The sequence below is a fragment of the Bufo gargarizans genome, chromosome 3 (genome assembly GCF_014858855.1).
Source record: "Bufo gargarizans isolate SCDJY-AF-19 chromosome 3, ASM1485885v1, whole genome shotgun sequence".
Classification (NCBI taxonomy): Eukaryota; Metazoa; Chordata; class Amphibia; order Anura; family Bufonidae; genus Bufo; species Bufo gargarizans.
The window spans coordinates 551,961,139-551,979,220 of record NC_058082.1 but is presented as its reverse complement, the minus strand read 5'-3'; the positions used below and the strand labels follow the sequence as shown (position 1 = coordinate 551,979,220).

The window sequence follows — 18,082 nt, the reverse complement described above, 5'->3', positions numbered from 1 at the left end:
CTTTTTGCCCTCCTTTAGTTCATAGAAGATCTCTGTGGACATTTTACAATTACATTTCTTTTTATAAATGGCCGGGAGCTGCGGAGCCCAGTAAACAATAAAGAGGCTGGAGCTCCCTCATCTGACCCGTCATGGACTCCACTCCCTCATCTGACCCGTCATGGACTCCACTCCCTCATCTGACCCGTCATGGACTCCACTCCCTCATCTGACCCGTCATGGACTCCACTCCCTCATCTGACCCGTCATGGACTCCACTCCCTCATCTGACCCGCCATGGACTCCACTCCCACATCTGACCCGCCATGGACTCCACTCCCTCATCTGACCCGCCATGGACTCCACTCCCTCATCTGACCCGTCATGGACTCCACTCCCTCATCTGACCCGTCATGGACTCCACTCCCTCATCTGACCCGTCATGGACTCCACTCCCTCATCTGACCCGTCATGGACTCCACTCCCTCATCTGACCCGTCATGGACTCCACTCCCTCATCTGACCCGTCATGGACTCCACTCCCTCATCTGACCCGTCATGGACTCCACTCCCTCATCTGACCCGTCATGGACTCCACTCCCTCATCTGACCCGTCATGGACTCCACTCCCTCATCTGACCCGTCATGGACTCCACTCCCTCATCTGACCCGTCATGGACTCCACTCCCTCATCTGACCCGTCATGGACTCCACTCCCTCATCTGACCCGTCATGGACTCCACTCCCTCATCTGACCCGTCATGGACTCCACTCCCTCATCTGACCAGTCATGGACTCCACTCCCTCATCTGACCCGTCATGGACTCCACGTGACCTCTGAGGAGTCCTGAGGTATCTGATCCTGTTCACTGCTCGCTGCAGCCTCCATGGACAGGAATTTGATGAGAAGTCTTCACCTTCCTCTCATTGTCATGCTCGTCATTCCTGGACACTTTCTGTGTATTATCCAGGAATTCTCTTCAATTTCACTGTGATTTCATCAATCATATTTTACTGTAAATAATGGGACCTGATCAGGTACAAGTCATGTATCCGGAGCTGTAAGGAACCACTGAACGCCTCAGAGCGGACGCTTCCTCAGAGGATAGTCTCTCATGGAAGACACATAAACATAGAGCAATGAAAACCTAAATGATACGAGACATATATAATATCTGCACAAAAGGATCAAATACAAAGGACAAAAGAAAAAGGAAGAAATATGATCTCAGCATTACACAGAAATACTTCATACAGGAATCGGAATAAAATCTCCCCTGAGGTCGTGTACAGTGATACATACCGTCCTCTATCAGCTACGGTGTTTCCCGGAGACTCCTACAGATCGCCCTCGGCTTGTGTGAAAGCTCAGGAAGAGTGTTGAGCGAATTGAAGTATCTGAAGTGGACTTCGAGCCGAATTTCCTCATGCTTCATGGTAACGAACCAATTTGGTGGTAAAAAAAAAAATCATACTCACCTCATCCATTTGCACACGAAGAGTCCACTGAGGCCATCTTGATTGAAGATCCCGCGTGAAATCTCGTGCGCGTGACGTATAACATCACCTTGCCATCCATCGTGATGACATCATCACGCACCATGTTTGATTTCGCGTTGGATCTTCAAACAAGATGGCCGCGGCAGACTCTTTGCGAGTAAATGGATAAGGTGAGTATTAAAAAAAAATAAAACTTAAATGTTAACAGATTAACCCCTGACACGCCTTCAATGGTCATTTCAGATGCAGGGATCAGTGTTGAACATGGCATCTGAGAGGTTCAATGATGGGGGGCGGTACATCGCCGCTCCCCATCATTGTGCCCGCTACTCACAAAAAAATGCGCTTCGTAACAAAGTAATTAATCACAAGGCGAATTTCTTAGTAAAATTTGGCGAAGCAGCTGAATCGAATTTTTGAGAACTTCACTCATCTCTACTCAGGAACATGGCAGCCTCTGGCCATAACTGGTGTATGAGCTGATAATTTTAGGGACCTGTGGCTGTACTGTATGGCGATGTTATCCAATCACTGTATGGCGGTATTATCCGGTCACTGTATGGCAGTATTATCCGGTCACTGTATGGCGGTGTTATCCAGTCACTGTACGGCGGTGTTATCCAGTCACTGTACGGCGGTGTTATCCAGTCACTGTATGGCAGTGTTATCCGATCACTGTACGGCGGTGTTATCCAGTCACTGTATGGCGGTATTATCCGGTCACTGTATGGCGGTGTTATCCGATCACTGTACGGCGGTGTTATCCAGTCACTGTACGGCGGTGTTATCCAGTCACTGTACGGCGGTGTTATCCAGTCACTGTACGGCGGTGTTATCCAGTCACTGTACGGCGGTGTTATCCAGTCACTGTACGGCGGTGTTATCCGATCACTGTACAGCGGTGTTATCCAGTCACTGTACGGCGGTGTTATCCAATCACTGTATGTCGGTGTCATTCAGTCACTGTATAGCGGTGTTATCTGATCACTGTATGGCGGTGTCATTCAGTCACTGTATAGCGGTGTTATCTGATCACTGTATGGCGGTGTCATCCAGTCACTGTATAGCGGTGTTATCTAATCACTGTATGGCGGTGTCATCCAGTCACTGTATAGCGGTGTTATCTGATCACTGTATGGCGGTGTCATTCAGTCACTGTATAGCGGTGTTATCTGATCACTGTATGGCGGTGTCATCCAGTCACTGTATAGCGGTGTTATCTAATCACTGTATGGCAGTCTCATCCAGTCACTGTATAGCGGTTTTATCTGATTAGTGTATGGCGGTGTTATCCATACATGTCTGAGCAGTAATACTAGTAATGTAGGTGTAACACTCAGCCTCCCCCGCTCTTCCCCGGGGTCACCACAATTCTTTCAGTCTCTCTCATTCCTGGAGGCAATGACAGGTATGAATCAGAATCTTGTCCTCCTGCCTCCGCAGCACAAATTATAGACTGACTTTCTAATGACTTCAGAAACCGGTTTATCGTACGTCTGATACCGTCCATGAACGTTTGCTAACCCCTTAGTGACCACCCATATGCCTTTTTACCGAGGTCACTTGGCCTTGGATTGGGCGCTGTTGTTTTACGGCGGTGCGTCAGCCCACAACATTACTCTAAAAGAAAGCGCTAAAGCTCTGTTCTCACAGCTGGCGTAACGAGCAATCTCAGATCACGAGATCTCTGAGATAGAGAAAAAGCTTCCATCGGCCCAATCAAGTCACTCAGTATCCTGATCGGGGAAGGCTGGGTCTCCCCCCACACACAAAATCTAAAAAATCACTTAACAACTGTCCGTCAGTAACTGTCAGTAATTTTTGTCAGGTGTTCATTACCAACCATAAGTTACTAACCTTCATTAATTGTACACCAATAATTGTCCATCACTGGGTGACCATTACTGTCCATAACTGGGCAACCATTACTGTCCATCAATGGGATTCCATTACTGTCTCAGGAACTTGTCCTGTGACCTTGAGCATCAATTCCAGCCTGACAACGACGTCTCCTCCTGTTCACAAGTCGACTTATTGTCTGCTGAGGCATGGCATCCCACTCTTCTTGAAGGGCGACCCTCAGGTCATTGAGGTTCTGGGGTACAGAGTTACGAGCCTCTACATGGCGACTCAGCTTATCCCATAGGTTTTCAATGGGATTCAGGTCTGGAGAAAGTGCAGGACACTCCATGTGAGGTCCTCCAGTCTCCATTAGCCGTTCTTTAATGATGCGACCTTGATGAGCTGGTGCATTGTCCTCCATGAAGATGAAATTAGGCCTGTGTTGTTCCTGCAGACACACAATGACTGGAATAATTATGTTCTTCAATTAGTCTGGGCTGTCACTGGACCATTCATAAAGTGTAGGGCAGTTCTGTATGGACTAGACACACCGGCCCACACTGTGACACCACCACAGGCTCGTCTGGTGACCACAGTGGCTGATGCAGAGCGCTCTCCTTGACGTCTCCAACATCATTGGCAGCAATCAATTCTCCTCAGCATTAATCAACTTTCATCAGTGAACATCACTGAGGCCCACCGATCCTTCGTCAGTGTAGATGCTCCCTGGCCCATGCAAGACGATGATGCCTGTGCCTGGTGGTGCGGCCAGGTACCTTTGCAGGTCGTCTAGCACGCAGACCACGCTGATGTAAACTATTTCTAATGGTCTGACGTGACACTTTGGTGCCTCTCACCTCCCTCAAATGTTCCTGGATTTGTGTGGCATTCATCATCTGGTTCTGCACGGCATTGTACACAGTGAAGTGATCATCAGTGTGGGATGTGGCCAAAGGACGTCCACATCTCTGCCTTTCTGTGACTCTTCCAGTCTCTCTATCTTCTGATGACACCCTGTGACGCTCTAAGCTCAGGGGCAACTTCCATCTGAGAACATCCTGCTTGAAGCCTCACAATGGCGAGGTCCTGTTCATCAATTGTTAGGGGTCGTCTTGGTCTCATGATGTCACAATGTGAACAGCATGATGAGGAGGACTGTTTAATACCAATTCTAATTGAACCAGGTAATGTATTGGGCGATTCATGGATCAAACACCTGTAAAGGTTACGGGGCGTTTTAGGTTCATCCTGAAATTTCACCTGACTAATCGTTATGCTGCACAGATTCCTTTCCAAAAACTACATCTATACTATTTGTACTTAAAAAGCTGGACCCTCATAAATGTGGCTACTTTCACATTAGCGTTTTTTTGCGGATCCGTCATGGCTCTGCAAAAATTCTTGCGTCAGTTCAGTTTTGTCCCCATTGACAATGAATGTTGACAAAACTGAAGACCAAACCCAGACCCCTAGCTTCCACCAAGTCACTACACAACCTGAAGGGGCTACATGACCTACTGACCATATGGATTGTTGTGTTAGGGCGCCTTCACATGCAGCAGATTTTGTGGCAGAAAATTCAGTAACTGAAAATCAGTTCCATTTTTTGCATCGGGCGGCAAGCACACGGATTTCTGCAACAAAATCTGCCGCGTGTGAAGGCTTCCTTATGGGGCAATCCGTCAGTCTATAGAGAGTCTTCTGCTTCTCACTTAATCTTTTGTACGGCTTTGTACTGAATACTCTTTATTTATTAGATTTTTTTATTTATTTTCAATTGCCCTCTAGATTTCTAAGGAAAAAAAAAAGACTTATTTTGTATAGAAATAAGAGCTTTAATCCCCCGAGGGGATGGGGCTAGCCCTAGATAGCTGAGGAGTTGAGGGCTATGCTTTGCCCCTCGTGGACTGAGTTGTCTCCAGGACTTAGAGTTTGTGACAAAACAAAATGTTACATAATATAATTCAGCAGTCATTTTGGCTCCCCCTGGTGGTTAATCTGTATAGTAATTTGGACTGAAGTGGCTGCACAAACTCAAAAGTCTTCTGAGCTGTGATAAGGGGATCAGGAAAGGGCACCCCGCCTGAGCTGAAGAAGAAAATAAACCCCCCGAGCCCCTGTCATTCACCCTCAGGCTATTAGGTCTGAAGCTGGTGAGGCAGTAGTACTGATGACATCACCACAACCTCCAATGCAGGCATTCATGATCACGTCACTGCGCGAGACCTGGCATTGTACAAGGAGTGGTTATTATATATACATATACACACACATATACAGAAGGGGCCAATATATATAGTACGGGGGGGGGGGGCAAGAGATAGATATATATATATATATATATATATATATATACACACACACACACACACACACACACACACACACACACACACACACACACACTAGAGGAAGGGCATTATATATACTACAGAAGGGGCCAATATACAGTCAGGTCCATAAATATTGGGACATTGACACATTTCTGACATTTTTGGCTCTATCCACCACCACAATGGGTTTGAAATGAAACAGACAAGATGTGCTTTACCTGCAGACTGTCAGCTTTACCCGCAGACTGTCAGCTTTACCCGCAGACTGTCAGCTTTACCCGCAGACTGTCAGCTGTACCTGCAGACTGTCAGCTTTACCCGCAGACTGTCCGCTGTAATCTGAGGGGATTTACATCCAGATCAGGTGAACGGTGCAGGAATTACAGCAGTTGCATCTGTGCCTCCCACTTGTTAAGGGACCAGAAGTAATGGGACAATTGGCTTCTCGGCTGTCCCATGGCCGGTGTGTGTTATTCCCTCATTATCCCAATTACAATGAGCAGATAGAAGGTCCAGAGGTCATTTCCAGTCTGATATCTGCATTTGGAATCTGTTGCTGTCAACTCTCAAGATGAGATGCAAAGAGCGGTCACTATCAGTGAAGCCATCATTAGGCTGAAAAACACCACAAACCCATCAGAGAGATAGCAAAAACATCAGGCGCGGCCAAAACAACTGTTTGGAACATTCTTAAAGAGAAGGAACGCACCGGTGAGCTCAGCAACACCAAAAGACCTGGAAGACCACGGAAAACAACTGTGGTGGATGAGCGAAGAATTCTTTCCCTGGTGAAGAAAACCCCCTTCACAACAGTTGGCCAGATCAGGAACACTCTCCAGGAGGTAGGTGTATGTGTGTCAAAGTCAACAATCAGGAGAAGACTTCACCAGAGTGAATACAGAGGGTTCACCACAAGATGGAAACCATTGGTGAGCCTCAAAAACAGGAAGGTCAGATTAGAGTTTGCCAAACGACATCTAGAAAAGCCTTCACAGTTCTGGAACATCCTATGGACGGATGAGACCAAGATCAACTTGTACCAGAGTGATGGGAAGAGAAGAGTATGGAGAAGGAGAGGAACTGCTCATGATCCTAAGCTACCACCTCATCAGTGAAGCATGGTGGTGGTAGTGTCATGGCGTGGGCATGTATGGCGGCCAATGGAACTGCTTCTCTTGTATTTATTGATGATGTGACTGCTGACAAAAGCAGCAGGATGAATTCTGAAGTGTTTCGGAGAATATTATCTGCTCATATTCAGCCCAATGCTTCAGAACTCATTGGACGGCGCTTCACAGAGCAGATGGACAATGACCCAAAGCATACTGCAAAAGCAACCAAAGAGTTTAAGGGAAAGAAGTGGAATGTTCTGCAATGGCCGAGTCAATCCCCGGACCTGAATCCGATTGAGCATTTCACTTGCTGAAGACAAAACTGAAGGGAAAATGCCCCAAGAACAAGCAGGAACTGAAGACAGTTGCAGTAGAGGCCGGGCAGAGCGTCACCAGGGATGAGACCAGCGTCTGGGGATGTCTATGCGTTGCAGACTTCAGGCTGTAACTGACTGCAAAGGGTTTGTAACCAAGTATTAAACAGTGAGAGTTTGATTTATGATTATTATTCTGTCCCATTACTTCTGGTCCCTTAACAAGTGGGAGGCACAGATGCAAACTGCTGTAATTCCTGCACCGTTCACCTGATCTGGATGTAAATCCCCTCAGATTACAGCCGACAGTCTGCGGGTGAGGCCGACAGTCTGCGGGTGAGGCCGACAGTCTGCGGGTGAGGCCGACAGTCTGCGGGTGAGGCCGACAGTCTGCGGGTAAAGCACAACTTGTTTGTTTCATTTCAAATCCATTGTGGTGGTGTATAGAGCCCAAAATGTTAGAATTGTGTCGATGTCCCAATATTTATGGGCCTGACTGTATATAGTACAGGGGGGGGCAATATATATATATACACTACAGAGGGAAGGCATTATCTATACTAAAGAAGGAATCCATTATATGTACTACACAGGGGCGTCTATACACTATAGAGGGGGCCATTATATGTATGTATACGAGCCCAGTACCATTGTAGAAATGGGTTTTTAGTATAAACAGGAATGGATTCATAGAATTACTGCAGTGTCAGCATAAGGCCCCCTGCACACGGCCGTGTTTCACAGCCGTGTGCGGGCCGTGGAACCGCGGCCTGGATCCCTCCTGAGAGCAGGAGCGCACGGCGTCACTGGTTGCTATGACGCCGTGCGCTCCCTGCTGCCGGCACAGTACAGTAATACACTGGTATAGATCATACCAGTGTATTACTGTATTGCAGCGGCAGCAGGGAGCGCACAGCGTCATAGCAACCAGTGACGCCGTGCGCTCCTGCTCTCAGGAGGGATCCGCGGCCCGCACACGGCTGTGAAACACAGCCGTGTGCAGGGGGCCTAAGACAGCGCATGTGCAGAAATGGTGTGGGCAATTCCCTGAATGCTAATCGCTACTGAACGACCAACTGCGCAGGCACATTGTTTCTATAACGACGCGGTGTTATGTATACACATGCGCCTGGATCTGAAGGCACGCTGAAGGAAGCGCGCTCACTGCGGAGCGCAGGGGAGATCGGAAACCACAGCTATGAAAGCTATGCCCACCAGCTTTCCATATTAATGTAAGCACAAACATGAGGCGATTGTGTAGGATAGTCACATACAAGATTTCATCAGTAGGAGCGTTTACAGCACGAGCTGTGATGATATTTAGTGATGTTGGGGGAGGGGCTCATTAGTAATGGAGGGTATAAACGTTGTACCTCATTCACTATGTACACGGCTGGAAAAAGACCACACCGGTCGGAACGTCGCTGTGATTAAATGTTGGCGAGATAGACATGAGAGCGCCGCGGTATATCCTTTCTGTAATCCTAACAAAAGCATCAGAAATTGTGTTAATGAAGCAGATACGAGTAGTTGTCTGAGGGCCGCTACCCCAAATTATCAAACCCCTAACTGTCCAACATTAACTACTTCCTGGCACAGTAATTTCTCCGTCCCAACATCGGACATGCGTTACGTCAAGTGGTAATAACTTCGGAACGCTTTACTTATCCAATGGATTCTGAGATTTCCTTCCAACACATTATACTTCATGTTAGTGGTAAATTGGGGTCAATGATTTACCTTTATTAAAATAAAAATCAAAAATTTTATGAAAATTTGGCATTTTCTTAATTTGAATTTAGCTTTTAAGTTCACATTCACCATGTCTATTTTATGGGGGGTTTTTATGCATTATTTTGGAAATGTCATTTGATTTAGAATGTTTTTAGGAATGTAAGAAATTTCAAAACCAACTTTAAAAGGCAGGGCTCCAGATGGCGACCAAAATGGTCGCCAATGCACCTTAAAATTTGCAGATGGCGACAAGACTTTGTAGTCTTGTCGCCATTTGCGACTGTACCGCCGCGCTCCTGCGCAGCCTACGCTCTCTTCAGTAGCACAGTGGAGTAGGAAGGAGTCCCTCCCTCCCCACTGTGACGCGGCCGCCACTGCCACCAATGGGAAGATAGCAGGGAGGAGCTGTCGCCACTGCACCACCAATAAATGTAAAACATAAGTATAGGCAGCGGTATCACAGACCCAGCCTCAATAACAGGGCATGCGATACGCGGCCATTAACCCCTCAGTGCCACATCTGAGAGGTTAATTGCTACGGATCGCATGCCCCGTTATTGAGGACGGGTGCTGGGTCTGTGATACCGCTGCAGACAATTGTATAAAAGGAGTTAAAGAGGACCTTTCATGGGTCCAAAGAATATGACCTAAGTAGCAGGCAGCATAGAGCGGCGCCCAGGGATCTGAGTGCACTTACTATTATTCCTGGGCGCCGCTCCGTTCACCCGCTGTGGCCCCTGGTATTTTCAACATTCAGAGCAAGGAGGAGCCAGTGTCTCTCCTCCCTGGCAGCAGCGCTGTCCGATCACAGGGCAGAGCCAGGGAGGTCTTTTTTACTCCCTGGCTCTGTGCTCTGCCCTGTGATTGGACAGCGCTGCTGCCAGGGAGGAGAGACACTGGCTTCTCCTCCTTGCTCTGAATATTGAAAATACCATTTTGGAAACTACACCACTCAAGGAATTTATACTGAGCACTTTGACCCCACAGGCGTTTCATACAATTTAGAAATAGATTGGCTGTGAAAATAAATAAAAATTAAATTTTTTCCCAAAAAAAGAAAGTTTTAGCCCCAGATTTTTCATTTTCACAAGGGGTAACACCAGAAAAAGCCCCCCTGAATTTGTCACCCATTTCCTCCTGAACACAGCAACACCCCATATGTTGTCCCACTGAGATGAATTACAGCTGCCCCCCGCTGTGGATGCGACAGTGAACAGGCACTGCGCCTCTGCAGACCGCTGCCGGACGCCCACTGATCCCGAGGAGAGGTCATCAATAAAAATAACTTTGACAACCCCTTTAGGGGAAACGCCATGAAGTACACATCAAGTAGCAGAACAAGAAGACACAAGCTGCTGACGGACGGTTTTAGTTGTTTTTTTATTTCAACAATGAAGAGACGGCTTAGTTTTCATCCACGTTGACCGTCTGGAGACCTGGAAACAAATAGACGAGGGATTATCCACAGGGGCAATAAGGCTATAAACAATTGTAGGTTACGATGCAAACTACTAGATAAACCTAATCCACGATTCTTGTACGGCACACGCCGACCTCCACGTGGACACTGGACAGACGTGGACTTGCTTTGTCATCTGGTGAGGCCACATCTAGACCACCATACAAATCTCTGCACAATCCCCTGTGTAACAACTCCATGGATGCTGCGATTTCTAAGACTTTCAAAAAGTACTTGCTACCTTCTCCTCTAGAGCATAACAAAAAGTTACATCATGAATGACCCTGTAGTAGAGGGTCTTTACTTGTATTCGGCTAGTGTTACCGTATCCTACTCACTACTGTCCAAGATAAACCTACAAATAAACCATTTCATCTATGTAAGGCAAACGCATGCAGCAGGGCAAAAATGCCTCCCCCTATGGCTGTGCACACAGATGTCTGTCAGTCACCGATAGGACCTTACCGGCTCAGCTCCTCCTGCTCTATAGCATGCTGCCAGCAGATACAAGACTGTATTATGCTCCTGGTCTACAGATTAAATCTGCCAGGTGCTAAAACATGCTGCGTGGGTGCAACGAGAGAGCGAATACGGTGTCAGACAGCTTCCAATGGTTTAGTACCTTTGTATGTTGTGACTGGCACATATGTGACCAGTGTGTACAGTTTGTTGGGAGAATCTTCATCCTCGTTACGCTTCCTGGACAAACGCACGCGAATACGGTAAGGTACATTCCTATAAAAAAAATAAAAAAGCAAAAATGTATAATGAATAATTCTACATTTCTTTTTCCAGGATAACCACTGAAACTTGGGAAAACCAAGAGCTTCTTCAGGGCAAAAAGCACAATGACATTTTTAAAAACTGTAAAAATGTACAGGTTGTCACAAGTTGATATCAATACAGTCCGCGCAGCACAGGACGTACAGTACCGGAGAACGGGAGGGGGACTACGGACAGTGACGCACAGACTGATGGTGTCTTCCAGACAACTGTATGCAAACGCGTGTGTGTGTGTATATATGTGCATGTGCATCTCTCTATATATCCACAACTGGACAGTAAAAACTAGTTAAAGGGTCTGAACAGTTGAACCATATATAGGGACATGCATGTTGCATATGGCACCCAGTGCAGTATTATTTATGGAGATATAGGGACACGTTTAGCTGATACCCCAATGGGGTATCTGGACCGAGGCGGTCTTCTTGAAACCCACCTTTAACTCCTTAAAGGGGTCGTCTCACCTTGCAGTATGAGCACGGCCTGGATCTTTAGCGGTGCACGCTCAGCACTGACGGGGTCCCATAGCATTATATTGATTTATGATGCCATGTAACCCTTACAGTTCTGGAATGTATTAGATGACACTGACATAAGGCTGCCATGTACTGTTGTAGGAGCCATACTGTGCTTCACATAAAGCCTCACCTTACGCCTTTGGCCCACACGGCTTTGTTCAGTCTTGTGTCGATACGTACGTCAGGAGTACGCATTTCTTTTATTGCAAATTTACGGATTTCCTTAAGAGCACGGGGAGCGCGCTTTTTGAAGCCACTAAAAAGAAAAAGGAACTGCATGAGTCATGGAGAACGGCGCCCAAATCAATGTGCTTGATAGAGACGATAAAGAAATGGAAGTTCAAATGGTATTTACTAGGATGGATGGAAAAGTGCCCCGCCAGCTAGGGGGGCGCACACAGACCGCCCCGCCAGCTAGGGGGGCGCACACAGACCGCCCCGCCAGCTAGGGGGGCGCACACAGACCGCCCCGCCAGCTAGGGGGGGCGCACACAGACCGCCCCGCCAGCTAGGGGGGGCGCACACAGACCGCCCCGCCAGCTAGGGGGGGCGCACACAGACCGCCCCGCCAGCTAGGGGGGGCGCACACAGACCGCCCCGCCAGCTAGGGGGGGCGCACACAGACCGCCCCGCCAGCTAGGGGGGGCGCACACAGACCGCCCCGCCAGCTAGGGGGGGCGCACACAGACCGCCCCGCCAGCTAGGGGGGGCGCACACAGACCGCCCCGCCAGCTAGGGGGGGCGCACACAGACCGCCCCGCCAGCTAGGGGGGGCGCACACAGACCGCCCCGCCAGCTAGGGGGGGCGCACACAGACCGCCCCGCCAGCTAGGGGGGGCACACACAGACCGCCCCGCCAGCTAGGGGGGGCACACACAGACCGCCCCGCCAGCTAGGGGGGGCACACACAGACCGCCCCGCCAGCTCGGGGGGGCACACACAGACCGCCCCGCCAGCTAGGGGGGGCACACACACAGACCGCCCCGCCAGCTAGGGGGGCGCACACACAGACCGCCCCGCCAGCTAGGGGGGCACACATACACAGACCGCCCCGCCAGCTAGGGGGGGCACACACAGACCGCCCCGCCAGCTAGGGGGGGCACACACAGACCGCCCCGCCAGCTAGGGGGGGCGCACACACAGACCGCCCCGCCAGCTAGGGGGGCACACATACACAGACCGCCCCGCCAGCTAGGGGGGGCACACATACACAGACCGCCCCGCCAGCTAGGGGGGGCACACATACACAGACCGCCCCGCCAGCTAGGGGGGGCACACATACACAGACCGCCCCGCCAGCTAGGGGGGGCACACATACACAGACCGCCCCGCCAGCTAGGGGGGGCACACATACACAGACCGCCCCGCCAGCTAGGGGGGGCACACATACACAGACCGCCCCGCCAGCTAGGGGGGGCACACATACACAGACCGCCCCGCCAGCTAGGGGGGCGCACACACAGACCGCACCCCCAGCTAGGGGGGGCACACACACAGACCGCACCCCCAATTATACTGACTTCTATATGGACGCCACCAATATACCAGCACAAAAGAGGATCTGCAGCCAAAATGTACAACTGATCATACACCAGTAAGGCTTTGTTCACATCGTATATGCCAAGACTGGTACATTAAACAGGTGCCATACAGAAGCATAAGTCACGCACGGGTCTCGCTGTAAAAAGAGGGTGTGCGTTTATTATCCGGCACTGACAATACCGTTGAGACCGAGGCTACAAGTAACCGGCTGCAATCCCTACGGACACATCCAGCACGTGTGCCAGGAGCTTTCCCGGGATACACACTAACCGATAACAGACCATTACCCTGTTCTCTATCACTACTATGTGGCCGCACAGGACGTTCAGCCATATTTGTGTTGTTACTTTTTAATTAATAGAAATGGATGGAAAATACAGGGGAGACGTATTAAGCTTCTATACCATTTGTCTGAAGTAGGAAAGAGACACATTTTGGTGCAAGTCCCAGTTTGTGACAGTTTGTTACATTCCCCCCTTTCCACCAGTCTTACAACTTTTGCAAAAAATAAATGGGTGAAGCATGGGAGGGACACTGACCAACATGGCGCACATACACCTGTAGTCTACCCCTGCTTCTGGCACCGCTACCATTGTATCAGTAACCACATTACAACATTTCACCATTCGCTTCTCCAGTAAGAACTAACATGGCCGCACGTCCTGATGTCAGACCTTACAGCACAGGCCACGTACAACAGCACAGGCGTCTTTCATGGATGGTCCGACACACCTTCGATGAACACTCACCACCCAGAGAGCTACTCGTTCATCAAACAGCATTGATGAGGCTCAAAATGTTCAAGTTTCAATTCCCATGAGATCAGGATTCGGTCAATGAGTTGAGATCTAGGATGGTGTCGGCTCAATCACACTGACGTGTATGGACCTTTCATGGGTTTGTATTATGTGAGGTAAATACCTGCACCTGTGGGGTATCCCTCGCGGATGCTGCCACCCTGCCTGTTTTTTTTTTTTTTTAATATCGCTCCTGCGCCCCCCGCAGATTTCACGCTGAGTATGTAAATACTGAGCATCGGTACAGGGAGGAGGAGATACCAGGGTTTCCCAATGGGCGTCTCCTCCCTGGCTGTGCCGCGATCCAATCACAGCCAGGGAGAAGGAGACACCCACTGAGAAACCCTGGGATCTCCCCCTCCCTGTACCGATGCTCAGTATTAGGGCACTTTCACACTTGCGTTTTTTCTTTTCCGGCATCGAGTTCCGTCCTAGGGGCTCAATACCGGAAAAGAACTGATCAGTTTTATCCTAATGCATTCTGACTGGAGAGCGATCTGTTCAGGACGCATCAGTTCAGTCCCTCTTACGTTTTTTGGACGGAGAAAATACCGCAGCGTGCTGCAGTTCACTCTCCGGCCAAAAATACTGAACACTTGCCGGAATGCCAGATATTTCCATTGAAATTCATTAATGCCGGAAACGGCATTAAGTGTTTTGGCAAAACAGATCCGGCTTTTCAGTCTGCGCATGAGCAGACCTTTAAAAAAATAAATAATAAATTAATACCGGATCCGTTTTTTCCGGATGACATCGGAGAAATGGATCTGGTATTTCAATGCATTTGTCAGACGGATCCGTCTGACAAATACCATCAGTTTGCGTCCGGTTTGCATAAATCCTCTGCCCCAAGTGTGAAAGTACTCTTAGCATACTGAGCGCGAAATCTGCAGGGGGCACAGGAGCGCTATTTTAAAAAAACAGGCAGGGTGGCAGCATCAGCGAGGGGATACCCCACAGGTACAGGTATTTATTTCAATTAATACAAACCCATGAAAGGTCCTCGTTAGGGCCCCTTTATAGTATTCTGTTCCCGGCGAGCACCTGCTCATCAGTAACGGAGAACGCTACGTTTACATGCAGCAATCTCCTCCGCAGTAAGGGAAGGAGTGATCGCTATGCCATCGCTCGTCCTCACTGATTTGTTGCCTACACAAACAAGCATTTCACCAGATAATCGCCAACGTGGTTCCTATGAATGCCCGTTAGCGATTATCTGGCGGATTGTCGGCTCCTGAAAAGCGCCCTCTACTGTATAGGCCAGGCAACATCTGGCACTCCAGCTGTTGTGAAACTACAACTCCCAGCATGATTCATTCACTTCCATGGGAGTTCCAAGAACAGCCAAGCAAGTGTGTATGCTGGGAGTTGTAGTGTTACCAGAGCCATAGAGCAGAAGGCTGCTGATCCCTGGTATAGACAATGCTCCCTTACAAGTTACTGTACTCTGGTCCTAGATATATAATGGGCGTCCGAACATCCGGCCTCTACACGCAGAGACCCCCCCCCCCCCTCTACAGGGAGAGACCCCACATCTACAGGGAGAACCCCTGATGCCAACCTGCCATCCCAAAGTCTCAGCTTTTCTCCCCAGCCCGGGCAGCTCTGCTACATCGCTCCCCAGCCCGGGCAGCTCTGCTACATCGCTCCCCAGCCCGGGCAGCTCTGCTACATCGCTCCCCAGCCCGGGCAGCTCTGCTACATCGCTCCCCAGCCCGGGCAGCTCTGCTACATCGCTCCCCAGCCCGGGCAGCTCTGCTACATCGCTCCCCAGCCCGGGCAGCTCTGCTACATCACTCCCCAGCCCGGGCAGCTCTGCTACATCGCTCCCCAGCCCGGGCAGCTCTGCTACATCGCTCCCCAGCCCGGGCAGCTCTGCTACATCACTCCCCAGCCCGGGCAGCTCTGCTACATCACTCCCCAGCCCGGGCAGCTCTGCTACATCACTCTATAACCCGGGCAGCTCTGCTACACCACTCTATAACCCGGGCAGCTCTGCTCCATCAGTCCCCAGCCCGGGCAGCTCTGCTACATCACTCTATAACCCGGGCAGCTCTGCTACACCACTCTATAACCCGGGCAGCTCTGCTCCATCACTCTCCAGCCCGGGCAGCTCTGCTACATCACTCTATAACCCGGGCAGCTCTGCTACATCACTCTCCAGCCCGGGCAGCTCTGCTACATCACTCTCCAGCCCGGGCAGCTCTGCTACATCAGTCCCCAGCCCGGGCAGCTCTGCTACATCACTCACATGCCGTGGATCCGCTTGTGGATGTTGATGGTGTACTCCCTGGTCACCACCTCGTTGATGGCGGAGCGCCCCTTCTTCTTCTCGCCGCCCTTCTTTGCAGGAGCCATCCCTGTGGACACAAGCAGAGCGGGTTAGGGCCGCGGTTATGGGGCCATCTCGCGCCCTGGGGCCCCGGCACATCAGGGGACACCCCCCGGACAGACTGCCGGGGCGCCGAGGCTGGGGGCCGCTCAGGGGGCGCGGATGGCGGCAGATAGCAGTGAGGAGACCCCCGGGCCCATACTCACTCGTCTAGGGACAATGTCGGAAAGGAAGGAGAAAGGGATTGTGGGAGAAATGACTAAAGGGGGGGCGGGGTTTAGAGGTCGGTTTCCGGTAGTCGGGCTGTCAGCTACACAGGGGCGCGGGCGCTGCAGGCGGCGGTCACAAGTCAGAGGCAGCGCGTCCCCTCACTGCCATTCACTGGATCATGTACTGATTCTGCAAGGAAAGAAGGAAGGAAGGCGAGCTGCTGATCTCTTAGGCGAAAGGACCTTTGATGACGTCATCACCGTGTGACCAGTAACATATCGATATTACTGGTCACATGGCCATGAGGTAATGAAAGGTCCTTCCGCTCTACAGGGAGACGTCTGCCTGAGGTAAAGGCTGAATACTATACTCTGTAAGGACCTCCTGACGTCACAATATCACGTGGCATCCCTAGGTCACGTGGGTCGGCGGCCGGTGCGCTCTGCTGTCACAGACACCGGTCCGTCCGCAGTTTGTAGAGTAGGAAGGTTCAGGGATGGCGGCTCCGCTGAGAGAGGGGGAGGGGGAGTCTGTGTGGGATTATATACTGGGGGGGCTGCTGTGTGGGATTATATACTGGGGGGGGGGGTTTGTGTGAGATTATATACTGGGGGGGCTGCTGTGTGAGATTATATACCGGGGGGGCTGCTGTGTGAGATTATATACCGGGGGGGCTGCTGTGTGAGATTATATACCGGGGGGGCTGCTGTGTGAGATTATATACCGGGGGGGCTGCTGTGTGAGATTATATACCGGGGGGGGCTGCTGTGTGAGATTATATACCGGGGGGGGCTGCTGTGTGGGATTATATACTGGGGGGGGGGGGGTTTGTGTGAGATTATATACTGGGGGGCTGCTGTGTAAAGGTACCCTTACCCATAGTAAACTACACAGAAATCCAGTATTTTATTAAGGCTACTTTCACACCTGCGTTCGGTGCGGGTCCGTCTTGTATCTGCACAGACGGATCCGCACTGATAACGCAAACACTTGTATCCATTAATAACGGATCCGTTTGCATTATTCATTAAAAAAACAAACGCACCCAAATCGCAAAGCGAATGAACGCCCGGTATTGTTGCTGTCCTAGACCAACTACACGTATAAACCCAAAACTAGACTCAGAACAGCATAAATTATAGAAATACAAAATCTTCGATTGGACACACACTTGTATAAAACATAGAAATCCGTCTACATAAGCAGCATTACATCCCGCAGGATGATCTCCACAGGTCTGTCACAGTGTGATACATATACAGACGTGGACAAAATTGTTGGTACCCTTTGGTCAATGAAAGAAAAAGTCACAATGGTCACAGAAATAACTTTAATCTGACAAAAGTAATAATAAATTAAAATTCTATAAATGTTAACCAATGAAAGTCAGACATTGTTTTTCAACCATGCTTCAACAGAATTATGTAAAAAAATAAACTCATGAAACAGGCATGGACAAAAATGATGGTACCCCTAGAAAACACAGAACATAATGTGACCAAAGGGACATGTTAATTCAAGGTGTGTCCACTAATTAGCATCACAGGTGTCTACAACCTTGTAATCAGCCATTGGGCCTATATATATGGCTCCAGGTAATCACTGTGTTGTTTGGTGATATGGTGTG

General features: G+C 49.8%; 1 protein-coding gene across 1 annotated transcript; it reads right to left on the bottom strand.

Moving 5' to 3' along the window:
* Positions 1–10,175: 10,175 nt before the first annotated feature.
* RPL31 (ribosomal protein L31) lies at positions 10,176–16,487 on the bottom strand. The gene is made up of 5 exons (XM_044284138.1): positions 16,452–16,487; positions 16,165–16,273; positions 11,705–11,830; positions 10,896–11,008; positions 10,176–10,250 (listed from the first exon to the last, which is right to left on the bottom strand). The coding sequence occupies exons 2-5, from the start codon at positions 16,269–16,271 to the stop codon at positions 10,219–10,221; spliced, it is 378 nt and encodes a 125-aa protein (XP_044140073.1). The 5' UTR covers positions 16,272–16,273; positions 16,452–16,487; the 3' UTR covers positions 10,176–10,218.
* Between the last annotated feature and the right edge of the window lie 1,595 nt (positions 16,488–18,082).

Coding starts and splice junctions, on each gene's coding strand:
- RPL31 (XM_044284138.1), bottom strand. CDS start 16,271: ATGGCTCCTGCAAAGAAGGGCGGCGAGAAGAAGAAGGGGCGCTCCGCC. Junction 11,831..16,164: donor CACAAGCGGATCCACGGCAT/GTGAGTGATGTA, acceptor TTTTCTTTTTAG/TGGCTTCAAAAAGCGCGCTC. Junction 10,251..10,895: donor GCCAGTCACAACATACAAAG/GTACTAAACCAT, acceptor ATTTGTTTCCAG/GTCTCCAGACGGTCAACGTG.